Source organism: Capra hircus, chromosome 27, assembly GCF_001704415.2.
Source record: "Capra hircus breed San Clemente chromosome 27, ASM170441v1, whole genome shotgun sequence".
Taxonomy (NCBI): domain Eukaryota; kingdom Metazoa; phylum Chordata; class Mammalia; order Artiodactyla; family Bovidae; genus Capra; species Capra hircus.
Window position 1 is genome coordinate 11,505,690 of NC_030834.1, and position 21,832 is coordinate 11,527,521.

Genomic DNA, 21,832 nt, shown 5'->3' on the forward strand with positions numbered 1-21,832 from the left:
CTACATTATATTACTGATGTCCTTCAATTTATCCTTAGCCAAAACCTCTATTTGCTTTTTGCACATGCTGCTATTAAGCCTGCTCTTCCTTCCATGCTGCACTTAAGAGTTAAGTTCTTCTATCCCAACTTGACATTTATTCTTTTTTTAAATTAATTAATTTATTTATTTGGCTGCACCAGGTCTCAGTTGCAGCACTTGGGATCTTTAATTCTGGTATGCAGTATCTAGTTCCCTGACCAAGGATTGAACCCAGGGCCCCTGCATTGAGAGCAGAGAGTCTTAGCCACTGGACCACCAGGGAAGTCCCTATATTCATTCCTACGTCACCATTTACTTATGAGGCAACCTGAGTGAAATGCTTAAACTTTCTGAATTTCAGTTTCTTCATCTGAAAAACAAGAGCTAAATAATGATGCCTATGTCACATGCAAGCATGCATGCTAAGTTGCTTGAGTCGTGCCCAACTCTTTGCAACCCTATGAACTATGTAGCCTGCCAGGCTTCTCAGACCATGGAAGTATCCAGGCAAGAATACTGGAGTAGGTTGCCATGCCCTTCTTCAGGGGATCTTCCCGACCCAGGGATCAAACCCAGGTCTCCTGCACTGGAGGCATATTCTTCACCATCTGAGCCACCAGGGAAGCCCCAATGTTACATAGTTAGTTGAAATTAGTTATGAAAACCTCCAAAACAAAGCATAGAATAAAACAGATCTCGGTTAGCATCTATTCAGTTCAGTTCAGTTCAATCACTCAGTCGTGTCTGACTCTTTGCAACCCCATGAATCGCAGCACGCCAGGCCTCCCTGTCCATCACCAACTCCCGGAGTTCACTCTGACTCACGTCCATTGAGTCAGTGATGCCATCCAGCCATCTCATCCTCTGTCATCCCCTTCTCCTCCTGCCCCCAATCCCTCCCAGCATCAGAGTCTTTTCCAATGAGTCAACTCTTCGCATGAGGTGGCCAAAGTACTGGAGCTTCAGCTTTAGCATCATTCCTTCCAAAGAAATCCCAAGGCTGATCTCCTTCAGAATGGACTGGTTGGATCTATTGGAACCTACCAAAATTCATTTTTCTATAATGTTCTCAATGTCTCATGTATAGTCTTGGTGACATATTAAAAAGAAAATGGCTGATTAATGTTGAGGTTTAGTAAAAACCAACAAAATTCTGTAAAGCAATTATCCTTCAATAAAAAATAAATGTTTTAAAAAAGAAAAATAAATACTCAATATATTTTTAAAAATTGATCACAAATCATTAAAAGGATAATAACTTCAACAGAAAATAGCAAAGACGCAAATATGCAATTCCCAAAATAAGAAATGCAAACAGCCAATAAAGCTAAGAGATGCTTACTGTTATATTCATTTAAATATTATATCGCAAGCACCAATAGAAAAACTGCTTCAGGCAAATAGTCATATAAACAACAAAAAAATAAAAGTCTCAAGTAGAGATTTTGGTAATAATAAAAGATTCAGTTCCTTCAGAAGACATATAACAATCCTAAATGTGTATGCACCTAATAATATAAGCACCAAAGAACACACTTTAAAACACATACAGGAAGAATATACAGAACTAAAAGAAGTAGACAACTTCATAATCATAGCTGGAGATCTGCACATATCCCACTCAGAAACTGAAGGGGAAACAAATAAATACACACATACACCCAGAATACAGAAGATTTGAATATGACAATTAATTAACTTGACATTTATGGAACAATATATCCAACAGCAGCAGAATACTCTGCTTTTTAATTGACATGGAACATTGACCAAAACAGACCATATGTTGGACAGTAATTCACATCCCAACAAATTGAAAAGAACTGAAATCATACAAAGAATGTTCTCAATGGAAGTAAACTAGAAACCAAAAACAAACAGAAAACCAGAATACTCCCAAATACTTGGAAATTAGCAATACATTTTTAATAACTCATGAGTCAAAGGAGAAATCACAATGTAACTGAGAAAATATTAAGAAGTGAACAATAAGGAAAACACAATATATCAAATTCAATGAAAAAGAAGCATGCGACTTTTTAACCCAGTCACCCTTCGTTTAACTTTCAAATTTTCTCATTTTGATTTAGCCTAATTATGTTAGTCAAGATGGATCAAACTCCCCAAAGTGCAGGAAAGAGTCTTCCTTGGTTTTTCTTAAACATCATAAAAGAATCTTGAAAGTGCTGTACTTATGACTGGTTTTGTATCTGACTTTCCCTTTATCTAGAAAATTACCTATTACAGCATCTATCTTATTCTAAAGCAGTATCATTTTTAAAAGATTGTTCTTGCTAAGGCAATAGTAAGGCAATAAAGCCTTCCCATGCAATTTAAATATACAAAAAAATTCCCTAGAAAAAGCGTGCTACAACTAGCTTTGAGACTACTCAAGATAGTCATATACTTTCTTGTTTTTCTAACTTCTTTCAACCTACTCTGCTTTTCATATCAAGAAAGATATATTGCAAATACTCTATGAAATAGTTTCTATGAATAATTAACTTGTAAAGAATCAGAACAACATAAATTGACTAATTTTTTCTAAAAGCACATGGCAGTAAGCACTTCTATAAGACAGACATCTGACCCTGTGAAGGAAGTTGAGGAAGTCTTAGTTCAGTTCAGTTCAGTTCAGTCGCTCAGTCATGTCCAACTCTTTGCAACCCCATGAATTGCAGCATGCCAGGCCTCTCTGTCCATCACCAACTACCAGAGTCCACCCAAAATCATGTCCGTTGAGTCGGTGATGCCATCCACCATCTCATCCTCTGTCATCCCCTTCTCCTGCCCTCAATCTTTCCCAGCATCAGGGTCTTTTCCAACAAGTCAACTCTTTGCATCAGGTGGTCAAAGTATTGTCATTTCAGCTTCAACATCAGTCCTTCCAATGAACACCCAGGACTGATCTCATTTAGGATGGACTGGTTGGATCTCCTTGCAGTTCAAGGGACTCTCAAGAGTCTTCTCCAACACCACAGTTCAAAAGCATCAATTTTTCGGTGCTCAGCTTTCTTCACAGTCCAACTCACATCCATACATGACCACTGGAAAAGCCATAGCCTTGACTAGACAGACCTTCGTTGGCAAAGTAATGTTGTCTCTGCTTTTTAATATGTTGTCTAGGTTGGTCATAACTTTCCTTCCAAGGAGTAAACGTCTTTTAATTTCATGGCTGCAATCACCATCTACAGTGATTTTGGAGCCCAGGAAAATAAAGTCAGCCACTGTTTCCACTGTTTCCCCATCTATTTCCCATGAAGTGATGGGACCGGATGCCATGGTCTTAGTTTTCTGAATGTTAAGCTTTAAGCCAACATTTTCACTCTCCTCTTTCACATTCATCAAGAGATTCTTTAGTTCTTCACTTTCTGCCATAAGAGTGTGTCATCTGCATATCTGAGGTGATTGATATTTCTCCCGGCAATCTTGATTCCAGCTTGTGCTTCATCCAGCCCAGCGTTTCTCATGATGTACTCTGCATAGAAGTTAAATAAGCAGGGTGACAATATATAGTCTTAACATACTCCTTTTCCTATTTGGAACCAGTCTGTTGTTCCATGTCCAGTTCTAACTGTTGCTTCCTGACCTGCATACAGAATTCTCAAGAGGCAGGTCAGGTGGTCTGGTATTCCCATCGCTTTCAGAATTTTCCACAGTTTATTGTGATCCACATAGTCAAAGGCTTTGGCATAGTCAATAAAGTAGAAATAGATGTTTTTCTGGAACTCTCTTGCTTTTCCGATGATCCAGCGGATGTTGGCAATTTCATTTTTGGTTCCTCTGCCTTTCTAAATCCAGCTTGAATATCTGGAAGTTCACGGTTCATGTATTGCTGAAGCCTGGCTTGGACAATTTTAAGCATTACTTTACTAGCGTGTGAGATGAGTACAATTGTGCAGTAGTTTGAGCATTCTTTGGCATGCCTTTCTTTGGGATTGGAATGAAAACTGATCTTTTCCAGTCCTGTGGCCACTGCTAAGTTTTCCAAATTTGCTGGCATATTAAGTGCAGCACTTTCACAGCACCGTCTTTCAGAATTTTAAACAGCTCAACTGGGATTCTTTGTCCAAGATGTCTGGCTCTAGGTGAGTGATCACACCATCATGATTACGTGTCGTGAAGATCTTTTTTGTACAGTTCTTCTGTGCATTCTTGCTACCTCTTCCTAATATTTTCTGCTTCTATTAGGTCCATACCACTTCTGTCCTTATTGAGCCCATCTTTGCATGAAATGTTCCCTTGGTATCTCTAATTTCTTGAAGAGATCTCTAGTCTTTCCCAATCTATTGTTTGCCTCTATTTCTTTGCACTAATCGCTGAGGAAGGCTTTCTTATCTCTCCTTGCTATTCTTCTATCTTAAAGGAGTTAGTTAAAATGAGACCTGGCAGAGACAGAAGAGCAAACTATGCAGAAGGCACAGCACATGCCCAGGCCCTGTTGCAAAGGGCCAGATCAGCAGAGTGGGAGTATTTCTCAACATTTAATGGCTCAGTAGAGAAAGATGAGCCTACAAATAAATACATTAAAGAAGCATCGAGAAACAGAGAAAAATACTAGAAGAGCATTCCACACAAAAGCCAACGAAAGCGGCTTCTTCAAGGAGAAAATGGTCAACATAGATGAATGCTACTGAAAGGGCCAGAAGCTTGAAGACCTAAAGACACTCTGTTAGATTTAGGAACAAGGAAGTCATGGTTGTTATTTCTTCTTCATCAGCATTGTTTTACCTCAGTGGCTTCACTATTAACTAACAGAGTAGGAGGTGAAGTGGGTAGAAGAGAAGCACAGCATTATGTATTTAATTTTTTTGGCTTTTTATAACCATTTTTAGAATAAAAATATGAATAGTACAAAAAACAAAATAATTGATAGAGAATGTTAGCACTGCAACAGATATAATACAATCTAGTGAGTTTCCAGCTCATTCTCTAGAGCCCCATGGCTTCATGGTCAAAGCCTCTGGGTGAACCTCAGCTGGTAGGAACTTCCTGCCCTCATATCCACCAAAAGAGCTCTATTCAGAATGATTTATATGTTTACATGCCTACACACATCTATCTGTGTATCTGGAAAGCACAGTATTATAGACTAATTGCAATTTTATAAAATCAACGTTAGTGTGTGTGTGTACAGTGCACAGAATCAAAATAAAGGAAGACGTACATACACTGAAATTAGTGGACATACATAGAAAGAGAGATCATGATAACTTTTCTCTTGTTTATAACTTTGCAATATTATTTTTCACAATGTGCAAATGTTATAGAAACAAAAAAGTTTTCTAATTAATCACTTTAAAATTATATAGAGCCAGAAGAAAATTATGAAGTTCTGAATTAATTCTGCAGATACCATTATATATGGGTTTAGCAGCATAATCTTTCAACAAAAGGGAAAAGAGGAAGAATGTTTATTTGAGGTTCTTACTATAGAACAAGGATAAACAAAAGTGACATTATAAAAAACATTACATTTTAGACAGGTAATGTCAAAAGCTATGAATTATTTTACCATTCATATTCAGTCTCTCTGAAGCCATGTTTTACAAAATTGTAAGTCTGAAAAGTTATATATTTAGGGAGGAGAAATCAGTCACAAGGAGCTATAAAACTTCCTACAGATGACTGATATCACATTCTTTCAAGTGCTTTTCTTATTTTTTTTTTTTTTGCCTCCACTTACCCAATGGCACACTTCTTGTATTCATTGCCAGAGAAACCACAATTGCCAAATCTGTCTCCTTTGGAATTCACATCAATGAAACATTCCTTCGGGGCAGCCTTGGCTTCTGTAACATCAAAAAAAAAGAAAAAACATTTTTTTTTTATACCTGAAACTAACACAACATTGTAAATCAACTATACTCCAATAAAATTTTTTAAATTTTTTTAATGTTTTTAAGACTTGGCAATTTAATTCAGAAATAAAAGCATTCACCGCAACAGTCCATATGCCTGGATGAACTGCCTCAACAACTATGAAAAGATTTCAGAACCTACAAGTGAAACATTTTGCTCCACATTTATAATTAACAACAAAATGTAAAAATAAAGCCTGGTTGGTACTTACATGTTAGCATGGACTCGAACACTCAAGTCCTCAAAGAAGTGTCATTAAAGAAGATGAAATTATACATAAGTCAAAAACCATGCACAGTATGGCAGCACTTTCAGTCTACTTATTCTCACTGTTCTCACAGCTCCACTGCACCCCTGGTTAGATCAGGCTGGGGAGGGTTGGTGAAAACACTGCCAGCTATTATTTTTTCACACAGGGATCAAACCTGCATCTCTTGCATTGGCAAGTGGATTCTTTACCACTGAGCTACCAGGGCAGCCCAATTTACCATATATGGAAGCTTAATTTAGGTATTAATTACACTGACAAACAGCCATGACACTGTCAAAGTATCAATCCATTCTTGTTTTCTTGTATTTTATATATGTATCCTTTGATGCTCAACTTTGCTGCTTATATATATTCCTAAAAATATTTTACTTGGAAATATTTTGCAGCCAAAATGGCAGTACTTTCCAAATAATGATGGAAATTCATGTGTCTATCTTACACACCTGGTACAATATTGTTCAGCTTAAAAGAAAATGGACATGCAGTGAAAGAAGATGGAATAAAAAAGAGGCAGAGGATGAAGTAATCTGAAAATGGATGCAGAATACCTGCCCAGGATAAATGTCACATGGCAATAACCCTAGCAAAACACACATGCTCACATTTATATCTGAAAATGCAGCTAAATTAACAACAACCCCCCATCTGTAATTACTTATTTTGGTCTGCAATAACCTGCTCATCAGGGCTTCCCCTGTGACTCAGCAGTAAAGAATTCACCTGCAATTCAGAAGATGCAGAGACACAGGCTCGGTCCATGGGTTGCGAAGATTCCCTGGAGGAGGAAACGGCAACCCACCCCAGTATTCTTGCCTAGAGAATCCCCTGGACAGAGGAGCCCGCTGGACTACCGTCCATGGGGTTGCAAAAGAGTTGGACACAACTGAGTGACTAAACAGCAACAAACCTGCCCATTAGTGCAAAATATTGGTTTGGCCAAAAAGTTTGTTCAGGTTTCTACATAACAGAGAAAAACCAATTAACTTTTTGGACAAACCAATATATCAGAGGGCTTCCCTGGTGTTCAGATGGTAAAGAATCTGCCTGCAATGCAGGAGACCTGGGTTTGATCCCTGAGTTGGGAAGGTCCCCTGGAGGAGGGCATGGAACCCACTCCAGTATTCTTGTCTGGAAAATTCCATGGACAGACGAGCCTGGCGGGCTACAGTCTATAGGGGCACAAAGAGTTGGACACAACTGAGCAGGTCTCTCCTGAGAGGGTCTCTCCTCAGACCCTATCTGGTCAAAGTTCCAATGATCCCCTCCTTGGATTTAATTTGCTAGAGCAGCTCACAGAACTTAGAGAAACTTTTACTCACTAGATTACTGGTTTATTATCAAAGAATGTATCAATAATTCAGGAACAGACAGATGGAAGAGATGCACAGGGCAAGGTATGGAGAAAGGGGCTTGGAAGTTCCAGGCTCTCTTCCTGCCTCTCCACAAGTTTACTAAGTCCCAAGCTCTCCAAACTGTCCTTTCTGGTTTTCACAGAGGCTTCATTATATGGGCAGATTGATTAAACCGCTGGCCACTGGAGAGTAACTCCATCTCCAGTCCCTCTCCCCTACCCAGAGGTAAGGGGACTTAAGTTCCAACCACTAACCACAGGGTTTGTTCTCTGGCAACCAGCCTATCCTTAGGTTACCAAGGGATTTGCCAAAAAGTCACCTGAATGACATAACAAAAGACACTTTCAAGGCTCTTATCATTTGGGAAATTCCAAAGCTTTTAGGAGTTCCTGCCAGGAACTGAACAAAGACCAATTTTTTTATTTGTTTGTTATAAATCACAAGATTACAAGAGTCAACACAGCTCTACCTAAAATTATAATTAATCCATATTAAGAAGATGGAGAATGAAAAATGAACATGAGTAGATAAGAGTTAACAAGTGTTGGGAGAAGAGAAGGGAAGAAATTTAATCCTTATCCTCCATAGTGAAAAATTAACATTTAATACCTAGAATGGAAAAATAAAAAAAGTAGCATGACCAAGAAATTATCTAAAGCCCTAGAGCCAGTACAAAGTAATTAACTAGAAGGGAGGAAGAAAAGGTTAAAGTGGTGGCCTTCAGGGATGAGCTATTAAGTGGGAGTACTTTGACGAGTGCACACTCAGTCGTGCAGCCCCATGGTCTGTAGCCTGCCAGGCTCTTCTGTACATGAAATTTTCCAGGAGAGACTGGAGTGGGTTGCCATTCCTACTCCAGGGGATCTTCCAGACCCAGAGATTGAACCCTCATCTCTTGCATCTCCTGCACTTACAGGTGGGTTCTTTTACCACAGCACCACCTGGGAAGCCTGGAAGCACATTTTACTTTTTCACAAAACCTTGATGAATAATTTGACTCTATAATCTAGTGTATGTGTAACTTTGATAAAAAAAATTTTTTTTAACACACAAAATAAAAAAATATATATATACTACTAGGAAAAGAATGGATTCCGAGTATGTAACACAATGCTCTGTGGTCTAAATACAGCAATACAGACAGAATGCAAAAACTTTTTGAGTGAACAATGAAAACAGAAGACCCATGTGTATATCCCCATACTATTTACATGAGTTTATTAAAGCTAAAATACAATACTGTGCATGTATATATACATATAATGTTAATATACAGGACAGGGCAGTGAGAAAGTAAAAGCAAAAATCACCAAATGAACTTGGATGCATCAAATTCATGACCTTGACTGCCTATGGAGAAGGAAAGATGGAGATGTGATAGGAGACAGGAAAATTTTAGCAATAATGTTCAATTTTCATTTTTAACAAAAACTAAAACAAAAAATATATAAATAAAAGCAAAGCAATCAATATAAAAAAAATATCTTACTTGAGCCAAAGATGACTTGACACTGAGCATCATAATATTGGCACATGCCATTGTAACAATAGGCTTTGTTATTCTGGCAAGGATACCCATTCTGAATAAAAACATCTGGCTGACAGAACTGAGAAGAACCATTGCAATACTCCGGAACATCACATTCATTGGTTTTTCCTCGGCACAAAGTGCCTCCTGGACGGAACTAGGATAACAGGATTGAAATTGAACAGGAATATCAGGAAAATTCCCACAAATTAACCAAATCTGAAACCACAGTATTTATATCTATAAGAAGGTTTAACAAAAACAGAAGATTAAATAACCCAATAGAACAGTGAACAAAGGCCAGTAACAGGCAATTTATAAAAGTCATGAAATATGGAAAATGAAAAAAGCAGAGCATCTTAGATGACCAAAAGAAATGCAAATTAAACGAAGATAAAAAGCACTTTACACCTATCAAACTAACCTGGATTATAACACTGGCTAACAACAAATGTTAATAAGTGAAGTCAAAATGTTAGTCGCCGAATTGTGTCTACCTCTTTGTAACCCCATGGACTGTAGCCCACCAGGCTCCTCTGTCCATGGGATTCTCCAGGCAAGAATACTGGAGAGGGTTGCCATTTCCTTCTCCAGGGGATCTTCCCAACTTTAGGATCGAACCTGGGTCTCCTACATTGCAAGCAGACTCTTTACCGTCTGAGCCACCAAGGAAGACATGTTAGTAAGAGAAAACAAGAATAATGATTATATGGTATAATCAGTACTGTACACTGCACAGTTATCAGTGCATTGATTACACTGGCAAATACAGACTGGCACATCTGTAGACAGTATAGGAACGTGTATCAAAGTGTTCACATGCATACTCCAGCAATTCTACTTATAAGCAAAAATTGGAAGCAATCTAAATGTCCATCATTAGTTGACCAGATAAAGAAATTATGGTACAGCCATATAAAGGAACACTAACTATATAAACCTATAGAACTAAATGAATGGAAGAAATCAATAGTATATTACTGAAAAAAGGACATAGTAAAAATATGTATATCCATGTTTATCCACTTACACACACACACATATTCATATTTACATTGGAAAAAGTGACTAAATTAATAAATTATCAACAATGGCTAAATGAAGGGGGTAAAATGATAGTCTTTCAGGGTCAACTTTCTATTATTGAATTTCTAATGAAAAACATAGGTCACTCATAAATCAGAAAAAAAAATCTCTTTAGACTATTTGCCATAAAAGAAGATGATATAAAACTGCAAACAAGTATCATAAAATTTTCCATCTATTCATGTAATAAAAATAGCGCTCTCTTACAAATCAGAGAAACCCAATTTTGATACAGGCACATTTTTCCTTTTCCTATTTTTTTTTTTTCCCCAAATAGGGAAGAATTCCCTACCCGACAGTCTTGACAACAGGCACCATATGCACATTCAGCAAATGATTTAAGTTTACAGGTCTTTCCTTCACAGCAAGGGTCCGATTCACATTCCTGAGAAGAGAAAATGACTGTCAATAAAGAAAGAAATTATTGCCATCAAGGCTCGTTAACAAAATTCTTCCTTTCAACCTATGCTTCTTTCTAACCTGGCTGTAAGAGGTACTCCCTGGAGACAGTCACTTAGTATCCTTCTGAATTTACCAGAGACTCTTCCGCTATTATCTAGGTCTCAACATATTTCAAAGGACTGAGAGTATGTGTCTTAGTCTGCTGGGATTACCAGAACAAGATACCATAGACTAATGGCTTAAACAAAAGAAATTTATTATGTCACAGCTCTGGAGGCTAGAGACCCAAGATCAAAGTCCTAGCCAATTCAGTTTATGGCACAGACTCTCATCCTGGCTTGCAGACAGATGCCTCCTCGCTGTATGCTCATATGGCCTTTCTTCAGAGCATGTGTCAAGAGACAGGAGCAAGCAAGCTCTTTTTCATAAGAACATTAATCCTATCAGATCAAGACCCACCCTTATGACCTCATTTAATCTTAATTACTTTCCTGGAGGTCCCTTCTCCAAATACAGATATACTTGGGGGTTAGGGTTTCAACACATGGATTTGGGGAACACAAACATTCAGTCTATAACAGTAGTTTAATGATCACAAGAAATTGTGAAAGTCACTCAGTCGTGTCTAACTCTTTGCGACCCCATGGACTATATGGGCCATGGAATTCTCCAGATTAGAATACTGGAGTGGGTAGCCCGTTCCTTCTCCAATTTCCACAGGAAATTAAGCATCCATAAATGCACTTCTCTTCATGCTCAGGGTCTGACTTCTCTGCAGGGTAGGTTTTTACCCATGTCGACATTATACTGCTTGACTTTTCTCACCCCACTTAGGGCCACCATGGCTCTCCATTCCCACCCTCTAACCTCTCACCCAGACACAGCTACTCTCCTGTGCTGAAACTAATGTCTTGAGGTCTGAATTGTTTGTGAAAGGAAGGAGAAAGGAGGAGGAGGACAAGGAGACAAGAAGGAGGTAGGGGAAATAAGCTTTAATTATTGACGAATATTTATTTTCCTATGTTACAGAATTCTAGGATGATGGGTTTTTTTCCTTTCACAACCATAAATCTGCTGTTCTATTGTATTCTGGCCCCAAAATCAGCCACTATTGATCTATTTGTTTCAGATTTTCTTCTGACTTCTTGCCTTATTTTCTGTTTATCTCAGCACTTTGATTATAATGTACCCACAATCATTCTTTGTAATGATTCTGATTTGGCTTTACTTAGTGTTTTGGAATTGTAACTCAATGTTTTCTGTTAAATATGGGAAATTTTCAGCCATTACTTCTTTGAATACTTTTCTTCTCTCCTTCTTCCTCTCCTCTTGAGATTCCACTTATAATTCCATTAAGCTAGCTGATATTGCTTACATGTCCCTGATATTCTGTTCATTTTTTTTTAATCTTTTCTCTTTTTCCTTTAGATGTGGATTATTTCTTTTGTTCTACTTTATGTTCATTGACTCTTTTTCTGCCATCTTACTCTGCTGTTAATTATATCCATGAATCTCACTTATTAAACTTTTTGGTAAGTTCTATAATTTCCATTTGGTTCTCTATTATACATTTCTCTGATGAGATTCATCTCTTTACTCATGAAAACCATATTTTCCTTTAATTCTCTGATGATAAAGAATAGAATATAATTCATGGAAGCTTTATTCATAATAGCAAAATACTAGAAAGAAGCTAGATGTCTTTTAATGGATGAATAGTTTAACAAACTTCAGATAGGCCCTTTGTGCTAGTGGAAATACCAGCCTAAACATCATTCCAAATATCTGAAGTAACATTCATACAATGGACTGTTACTCCCCAATAAAAAGTAATGAAACAACAATATAGACTGACCTCAAAAGCATTATGCTTAGTGAGAAGAGTTGTATGTTGTATGATTCCATTATTACTGCAGTGACAAACATTACTGAAATGGCAAAACCACAGATGGAAGCCAGGGGCAGGGATAAGGGCCAGAGTCAGGGTGGATGTGATTACAGTGAGGTAGCAGGAGGGAGTCCTTTTGTGTTGATGGAATAGTTCTGTATTTTAATTGAGGTGGTGGTTACATAAGTCTCTATATGGCAGGCTGCTGCTGCTAAGTCACTTCAGTCGTGTCTGACTCTGTGCGACCCCATAGATGGTAGCCCACCAGACTCCCCCGTCCCTGGGATTCTCCAGGCAAGAACACTGGAGTGGGTTGCCATTTCCTTCTCGTATGTGTGAAAGTGAAAAGTGAAAGTGAAGTCACTCAGTCGTGTCCGACTCCTAGCGACCCCATGGACCACGGCCCACCAGGCTCCTCCATCCATGGGATTTTCCAGGCAAGAGGACTGGCTCTATCACTACACAATTTGTCATCCTTTGTGGGAAAGTGGGTGAAAAATACATAGGACTCGTCAGACTGTTTTTGCAACATTCTGTCAGTTTGGAATTATTTCATAATAAAAATCTGAAAATTTGGAAAATTATCTAAAACCATGCACCATACAAAGAAAATCAGTCAAAATAGATCATAAACCTAAATAAGTACATAACCTAAAATGATAAAGCTTCCAGGATAAAACATTTGCAATCTTGGATTAGGCAAAGATTTCTTAGATACAACACCAAAAGCACAACCCATTAGGCACAAACTGGCTTCATCAAAATATAAAACTTTTACTCATCAAAAGATACTGTTAAAGTACTTAAAAGAAAAGAATGGGAGAATATACTTGCAAATCATATATCTGATTAAGTATTTGTTATCTAGAATGTAAGAAGTACTCTCAAAATTCAATAATGAGAAAACAACCCAATTTTTAAAGGCAGGAAGGAGTTTATAAGAGACATGTCATCAAAAAAGAGATAGAGATGGCAAATAAGCACATGAAAACATCTTCAACATCACTAGTCATCAGGGAAAAGGAAATTAAAACCTCAATAAGGCACCACTTCACATCTAACAGAAAAGCCAAAATTGAAAAGACTGACCATATGAGGTGGAAGAAATGACTTAAAAAGAACCAGAACTCAGGTACACTGATTGCAAGAATGTGAAATGGGAAAACCACTCTGGAAAACAGTTTGAAAGTTCCTTGGAAAGTCAAATACACACCCACCATATGTCCCAGTCATTTCACTCCAAGGTATTTACCCAAGAGAAGTGAAAACATAAATCCCATATAAAGACTTGACCGTGAATGTTCACAGCAGCTTTTGGTGTGGAAACAACCCAAATACCTATCAACAGTATCTCCATACTACTCAATGATGAGCAACAATAAAAAGGAATGAACCACTGACACAGTAGCATTCAACTAGGATGAATCTCAAAATAACTATGCTGAGTGAATGAACCTAGATAAAAAAGAATCATTCCATTTACATGAAATTCTAGGAAACGCACACTAATGACAGCAATATCAGTAGTACAGTGATAGTAGATCAGTGATGGCATAAGGAGGACTGGGAAATAATAAGGGGTGCCAAGCGTCACAAAGAACTTTCTGAGATGATGATATGTGCATTATCTTGATTGTGGTGACAGTTTCACATATGAAAACAGGTATCAAAGCTTAACTCGTATGCTTTAGTACTTTTAGTTGAGACTTCCCAGGCAGTCCAGTGGTTAAGACTCTGTTTCCACTGCAGGGCGTGTGGGTTTGATCCCTGGTTAAGAAACGAGTCCACATGCCATGCAGTGTGGCAAAAAGAGAAAGAAAAACTTTAACAAATTTAAAAATCAGAACAAATAAAATAATAAAAATAAATAAAAATAACAGCAATAATAAATGTTTTAAGGGAGACTTTCCTGGAGGTCCAGTAGTTAAGACTTTCAACACAGGTAGCATGGGTTCCATCCCTGGTCAGGAAACTGAGATTCCACATGCCATGCAGTATGACAAGAAAATCAAAATAAAGATAAAAAATGATAATAATAATTTTTAAAAAGAACTTCTGTGTTTTAAACAGGTGCAGTTCATTGTTGACAAGTGTTCATAATTGCCTGTTTCTTACTCTTGCTTTGTCTTGACCAAACTTTAGTGAGGCTTCTTTCTTTCCTGTAGACCCTCAAACTCTACTTGTCTGCACAACAAGTACTTGAGGGCAAGTATCCCCACCCCTTATCAGCTTCTCCTGGAAATCACCAGACCACAGGACAACTTCCTATGAGAACTCACTGGGCATTTGCCCCTGCTTATCCACCTTCCCCGTAAAAGATTCTGCTTATCTACATTTGCCCCAGCTTTACCCTGTAAAAGAAAACTCTTTTTGTTTGATTTTGAGATGCTTCCAGATTTCTGAGATCAGCATATTCCTGTTGTTAACAGTCTTTCTTCTGAATAAAGCCTTTTCTTATCTAAGTCCGAATCTGGGGTGTTTTTTTTTTTACCTTGTATTCAATTATACTTCAGTAAAGTTGTTAATTTTTTTTCAAAAATACTATGTAAGACAGACAGATGGCTTCATAAAAGAAAAGAGAATCAGGAAACAGACTATGTATACAGGAATTTTGTTTATGGTGAAAGTACCATTTTAAATGGTTTTGTAGCTCACTCTCCACATGACACCCCCCCACCAATTATAGAGCTTATATAAAAAATTAAATTACAAAAATGCTAGGAAAAAATAATAGAACATAGAGGGGCTATATGATGAAAATCTTGAAATAGGAGTAAAATGTGTACCTTGATCAGTTACAAAATTATGGGGGGGGAGGGCGGGGCACACTAAATGCCATGACATTCTTTTGACAAAAGTACAAACTGACACACCCTTCTTCCAGGAAACTTGATAGTCTCTAATAAAATAAAAAACACATGCTTTTCAATTCAATAATTCTACCTTTATATAATTATCTTAAACTTCTGTGTGTGTGTGTATATATATATATATGAACATACACACACATACACAGGGGATATACAAGGATATACTGTTCACTACAAAAAAACAATACTAACTACAGTGAGTGACTGTCTTTAATAATTGTATGGTAAAATAAATCATAATATATTCCTTATACTGAAATATTAGTCAACAGATCAAAGGATTATGTCCAAATAACAATGACATGGAAAAAAATCTCCAGGATATATTAATAGAAAAAAATTATATATAACATACTAAGTCAGACTTTATTTATGTAAAAAAAATAAAATCCTAAAACAAACCCAACTATGATACAAATATACATACTGTACATAAGACTATAAACACAGAATAAAATCTATAGAGAAACACACTAAACTTATAAGAATAATTACCACAGCAGAAGGAAGTTAAAAAAATATATGGAAGAAATAAAAGTATGAAGGGAATTTTGCTTGTGCTTACTATTTGAAATTTCAATACCAAGAAAAATAACTGTGATATTTGAATGGGAAGAGGTACTTTTTTCTAGAGTAATTTGTAGTACAAAAGTTCAAGAAGCAAATACAGACTATTTCAGTTAGTTTGATAATGAAGTAAACAGGAGAAATCAAAACATATAAAATAATTAAGGAGAATGCCTGGAAAGAAGAGCTTAGTCATCCTAACAGTGTAACATTAATTTAGAAATTAAACATAACCTCGTTAGCCTGTATTTTCCTCACTTGAAAATGAGAGTATAAAGAAATAATGAATCTCCAAAGGTTACTGAGAGGATTGTACCATGTAAAACATAAAGGAGAGGTTGCTAACATGCAGGAATAGTGCAATGACGGCCCATCACAATTTCATCATAAAATACATACTGCCTGGGAATTCCTTGGCAGTCTAGAGGTCAGGACCCTGTGCTTTTACTACCAAGGGCCCAGGTTTGATTCCTGGTCAGGGAACTAAGATCCTGCATGCCATGCAGCATGGCCCCAAAATAAAACAGAACACACAAAGAAAAACATACTGCCTTTCTAGAATGTGAAGTCTTCTGGCAAAAGCCAGGCACTGTGTGATCAGGCAAGGAAAAAGAAATTCCACTTGTGGAAAAAATTGAGAATATAGTAACGTTTACATACAACTGAACCAACTCCTTTAAATTTAAATTTTTTAATTTTTTAAATGTAATTAAAAATTGTTTTCCTCCTAAGCCTTGTCTAGGTGGTGTTAAGTAGGCCATTTTGACAGGAAAATGGTTGAGATGCAGAATGCTAATAATAAAGATGGGTCCAGACTTATGGCTCTAGGTGTGGTTAACAGGTATGAGAAAGCCAGACAGCAGCAGGTGAACTGAAGGTTAATTAACAGAGGGAGAATGCTAACTTGAATAGCAAGAACTCTGTTAACCAAGAATTCTGCAGAATGGGTCAGCTTCAATTTATTATTGAAATGAGGTCAACTAAATAACTTGTTTCTGACAGTGACAGAATAGTGAACACTTACAAGTAAAGAGCCAAGTGAAAAACTGAGCTGTTCTTTAAAATAAATAAATGACTCAATAACCATAACAGAAATGGCAGAAGGTAGCAAAAATAGAAAAATAAACACGGTACTTTCCTGGACACCAGAACAGATGACACCATTGGTTATGTTCTAGGAAGGAAGGGATAATCAACGCCCCAGGAACATAGTCCCACAAGCAAAATACCAATCTTCATTTTGCCACTAAATTTTACTTTACCTCTTATACTCAGTTCAGTTCAGTCGCTCAGTCATGTCTGACTCTTTACAACCCTATGAATCACAGCACGCCAGGCCTCCCTGTCCATCACCAACTCCTGGAGTTTATCCAAACTATGCTAGAGTCATGCAAAGTGAGCTATTTTATGTTTTGCAAATCCCAAGGTAACTCTGCAAAGTGAACATCACATGTTAAACTGACCTTTGGCGTCCCACAGTCACATTCTTCCCCGGGATCCACCAACCTATTACCACAGGAAGGAGCACTGTAGGCTTCATCACGCTTTGGAATATTGAGAAGGCAGTTTCCACCTTTATTTAAAGTTAACTTCTCAAAGTCATCTGCACTGCAAGAACTGAAGTTTTTGGAACCTCTGTAATAAACACAAAGAAAAAGATCTTAAGTCATAGCAATTAAACACTTTGAAAATCTTAAGTCATGTCTTCAACCAACAGGAAGTGAATATTTAAAATGGCAGAGGGGGGCTTCCCTGGTGGCTCTGTGGTAAAGAATCTGTCTGCCGATGCACCGGACACAGGTTCGATCCCTGATCTGAGAAGATCCCACATACTATGGAGCAACTAAGCCTGTGTACCACAACCACTGAGCCTGTGCTCTAGTACCAGGAGGCCGAAACTGCCGAGCCCATGTGCCAGAACTAATGAGGCCCGCAGGCCTTAAAGCTCGTGCTCCACAACAAGAGAAGCCACCTCAATGAGAAGAGTATGCACTGGAACTAGAGAGTAGGCCTTGCTCACTACAACCAGAGAAAATCCCCCACAACAACAAGGACCCAGCGCAGCCAAAAATAAACAAATAAATAAAAATTATAAAAAAGAAAGAAACTGACTACTTGCAAAAATAGAAGTAAATAAAATGGCAGATGAAATTCCCTGAAAGTCCAGTGTTTAGGACTTAACGCTTGCACTTAACACTTTCACTGTCGAGTGCTCAGTTTCAATCCCTGGTGAGGGAACTAAGATCCTGCAAGCTATGTAGTGTGACCAAAATAAATAAATAAAATGGCAGAAGATACAGAAAATACAAAATCATAAATCTCATCAGCAGAAGAGACCTCAAAAATTGTTGTTGTTGTTCAGTCACTAAGTCGTGTCCAGCTCTATTTGACCCCATGAACTGCAGCACTCCAGGGCTTCCCTGTCCTTCACTATCTCCCAGAGTTTGCTCAAAAATTATCTAGTCCTATCTAGAATTAAGTTTATCTTCTACAGTAAAAGTTCCTTCAAAAATGCAAAGCGAGTTCTGTTTCCCCACCCTCTTATCACTCCACTGAATGACATTCCTGCGCACCCCTTGTAACACCAGGAGCTATGTGGCAACAATGTGAGCACCCAGTGAGGAGGCACACACTGTCACAGAGAAGCAGCAGGCGCTGGCGTAGAATGTCAGCCACAGTTTGAGGTTTAATTGCCTCTGATGGTAATTCCTAAGAATTGTAGTTAATACTCTGAAGACTAGACAGGTTTCTAGAAATGGTCCAATTTGAACTATATATTTATTTTGTTGCTGTTTAGTTACTAAGTTGTGTCTTACTCTTTTGCAAGCCCATGGACTCTAGCCCACCAGAATCCTCTGTCCATGGACTTTCCAGGCAAGAATACTGGAGTGGCTTGTTATTTCCTCCTCCAGGGTATCTTCCCGACCCAGGGACTGAACCTGCATCTCCTGCACTGTTTGCAGGCAGATTCTTTCCACTGAGCCACCAGGGAAGCCCCATGTGATATTTATATAAATACAATTTTAATATGTTTCTATGTGTTGCTGGAGTTCTTTTAGTTATTGTTTTATTCAATAACAGTATTTTCAGATAGTCCCATTGGCTATTTTCACTTTGAACACTAGTGGGAAACACACTCATCTATAACAAGAACCTTTGAGAAATCCAAGTCATATTAAAAGTTTATCAGAGGCATTTGGTGCCCTAAAAGAATCTCCTTTTCACTGGTTTGAGCAATGGTGCCAAAAGCAGCCGTGGGGAAGAGAACCGTGTTACATGGTAACGACTGAGAAGGCATTCTATTGATTCCATGTCTTCTGTACATCCAGGGAATCAAAGAAACAGATCCTTTCTTGGGAGACCTTGTCCTCTTGGAAAACTCTTCCCTTGCTAACCAGACCAGAGCCTCCCAGGAAGTATTCAGTCCTGCCTCTTGGCTCTTAGGACTGGAAAGCAGTCACACAGTAAGTAAAGACCTAGCACAAGATTTCCCACAATAATGAAAACACTTGTTTTCCATATTCTTCTTTTTCTTGCTACTCTGCTTAAGAACATTGTCAGGAGGAGGAGTCCTTTTGAACAATATCTGTTCCTTCAACAAATATTTGTGGAACATCTATTATGTACAAGACACTCTTCTTTGTGAAAGGGAGAAAACAGTAAACAAAGCAGACCAAAAATTAAATCCCCACCCCTGTGAAGGTGACATTCTACTGAGTGAGACAGACTATAAACACAATGGATAAATAAATTCAATAATACATTAGAAGATATATGCCGCTGGGGGAAAAGGTGAGGAGGTAAAGGGGGTGACCTTTGTTGGGGGCAGAGTGATCAGAGCAGAGTTTTTCAAAGAGCTGTCAGGACAAGTGCTTCAAACAGTGGGACAACTGAATGAAAACTGGCTTTGGGGGTGAAGAACATTAGAGGGAGAAGAAATAGCAAGTGCAAAAGCCCTAAGGGAGAAGTCTGCCTGCTATGCTCAAGGATCAAATAAGGAAGCCAGTAGAGTTGGTGTGGACTAAGGCAGTGAGGGTACAATCAGAAAGGTGGGACGAGGCCATTGCAGGAATCTGACATTTTACAATGAGTGAAATAAGGCAGGGGAGTGACACAATGAAAAGCATGAAACAAGAAACACATGATCTGATTTATGTCTTAATAAGATCACCAGGTTGGCTATACTAGGCAGGAAAACCTCACAGGAGGCAACAACTAGAAAGAAGGCATTATTACTAACTGACACAGAAAAGATGGGGGTGGAGCAGGTTTTAGAAGCAACAAGATTTTGAGTCTAACGGATGTCAAGCGGAAATGTCTAACTAGAGCATAAGAAAATTATCTGATAAACAAGCAAGACTTCAATTTAAAGTCATTTTTTTATTTCTTATTATTTTTATTTCCTATTATTGTTCTTTATATGGTTAATACAAGTGCCTGCAACAACGTATATTCTTACATTCTTCAATAATGTAAGAATATATTAATTAGCTAATAGTCACAGACGTGTATATTTCCTACACTTGAGTCCCTAATTTTAATCTACAGAGTGCACCACTTCTAAATAGATTATTCTTGAAATAAACTTGTTATTCAGTCCTTGGGACACATTTTCTCATAGAAACAATGTTTTATTTGTGTGATTCTAAAGCAATCTACAAAAGAATCTGTTTCATATACAAGGAAATTGACTATAGTACTGAGAAGGATCACAAAATCTTCACCACTTCTTATGCAGTTTAGTAAATCAAGATAACAACAAACATCTCCATGTTGGCCTTCATAAACACTTTGGATAATAAAACAAAGATATTCTTTTCCCTAGTCATCCTTGGCCATCACCAACAGTAATAAGAAGGATGAGCTTCCTCTTTTCTTGGCTTGAATACCAATTAAAGCATTCCTACTCTCCATCTATCACCTCTGGGTACTAAGATATTAATCTAAAGCATATCTACATCTCTTCCGTCACATCGAGGTGAGTTTTATAAAACTGATGCAAAAGAAGGTAGAAGGGATGGAAGTGGTCTATCAGGATATGACCCACAAAAATCAACTATCATTTAGAATATTCTCTCTATGACTAATCTGGAAAAAACCAGAACACAATTCCACCATTACCGTCCTAATCCTCATAGCCTAGGAACAGGAAGTCCTAAGAAAGAATTCTAAGTGATGGCACTCAGATTTTTTTTTTTCCAGAGCAATCTGGAGACTTCCCTGTCAGTCTAGTGGTTAAGACTTTGCATTTCCAATGCAGGGGACATGGTCTGATCCCTGGTCAGGAAACTAAGATCTCAAATGTCACACAGTGTGGACAGAAAAAAACAAATTTTCTTTAATTTAAAAAAAAAAAGAGCACTCTGATTATGGAGGCTTTCTGATAATACTGAAGGGCAGAGTTAAGAAAGACCTGTCTCTAGGAAAGACACCTCCCAGGAAGATCACCACTCATACAACCAGGCATCTAAGAACAGTGTAAGGAGAATACTACCAGGTCCCTCAAATATCTTAAATATAAAAATTACATTACAAAGTTAGATTATCTACCTTTTAAACAGAGGTGGCTTCAACTGATTATCTGGGAAAATTCTAGCATCAAAAATAAAGCCCTATGTTAGATAACTGTATTCCAACATAAAATAAAAATATATTTTAAAATTTTTTAAATAAAAAAGATTTTTAAGGCCTAACTTCTAACAGTCAACTAATGTTCACTAAATAGCATAGGAAGTAGAAGGTGGGATATCTGTCCTCAAAAAGGAGATTTAATACACTAAGGATAACATAATCTTACTTCTCAAATTATTCTTACAAAAACCTGTTCAAATACAATGTCTAATGCATTATCAAAACATAACATGAAGACACAAGATATTACGAAAACTATTAAAAAAATGAAGACACTATGAGAAAAAAAACAGATAAACTCAATAAAGTCTCCAGATACTAGAATTATCAAACAATAACCACCCAAAAAGAAAA

The 21,832-nt window shown here is 37.6% G+C and overlaps 1 protein-coding gene across 1 annotated transcript in view; it reads right to left on the reverse strand.

Moving 5' to 3' along the window:
- ADAM9 (ADAM metallopeptidase domain 9) overlaps positions 1-21,832 on the reverse strand; it is a 96,394-nt gene that overhangs the window by 29,043 nt on the left and 45,519 nt on the right. The window contains exons 12-15 of the mRNA XM_005698844.3: positions 17,311-17,482; positions 10,413-10,505; positions 8,996-9,191; positions 5,708-5,813 (exon numbers count right to left, since the gene is read on the reverse strand). Coding sequence (XP_005698901.1) covers positions 5,708-5,813; positions 8,996-9,191; positions 10,413-10,505; positions 17,311-17,482 — 567 coding nt within the window. The remainder of the gene's footprint in view (positions 1-5,707; positions 5,814-8,995; positions 9,192-10,412; positions 10,506-17,310; positions 17,483-21,832) is intronic.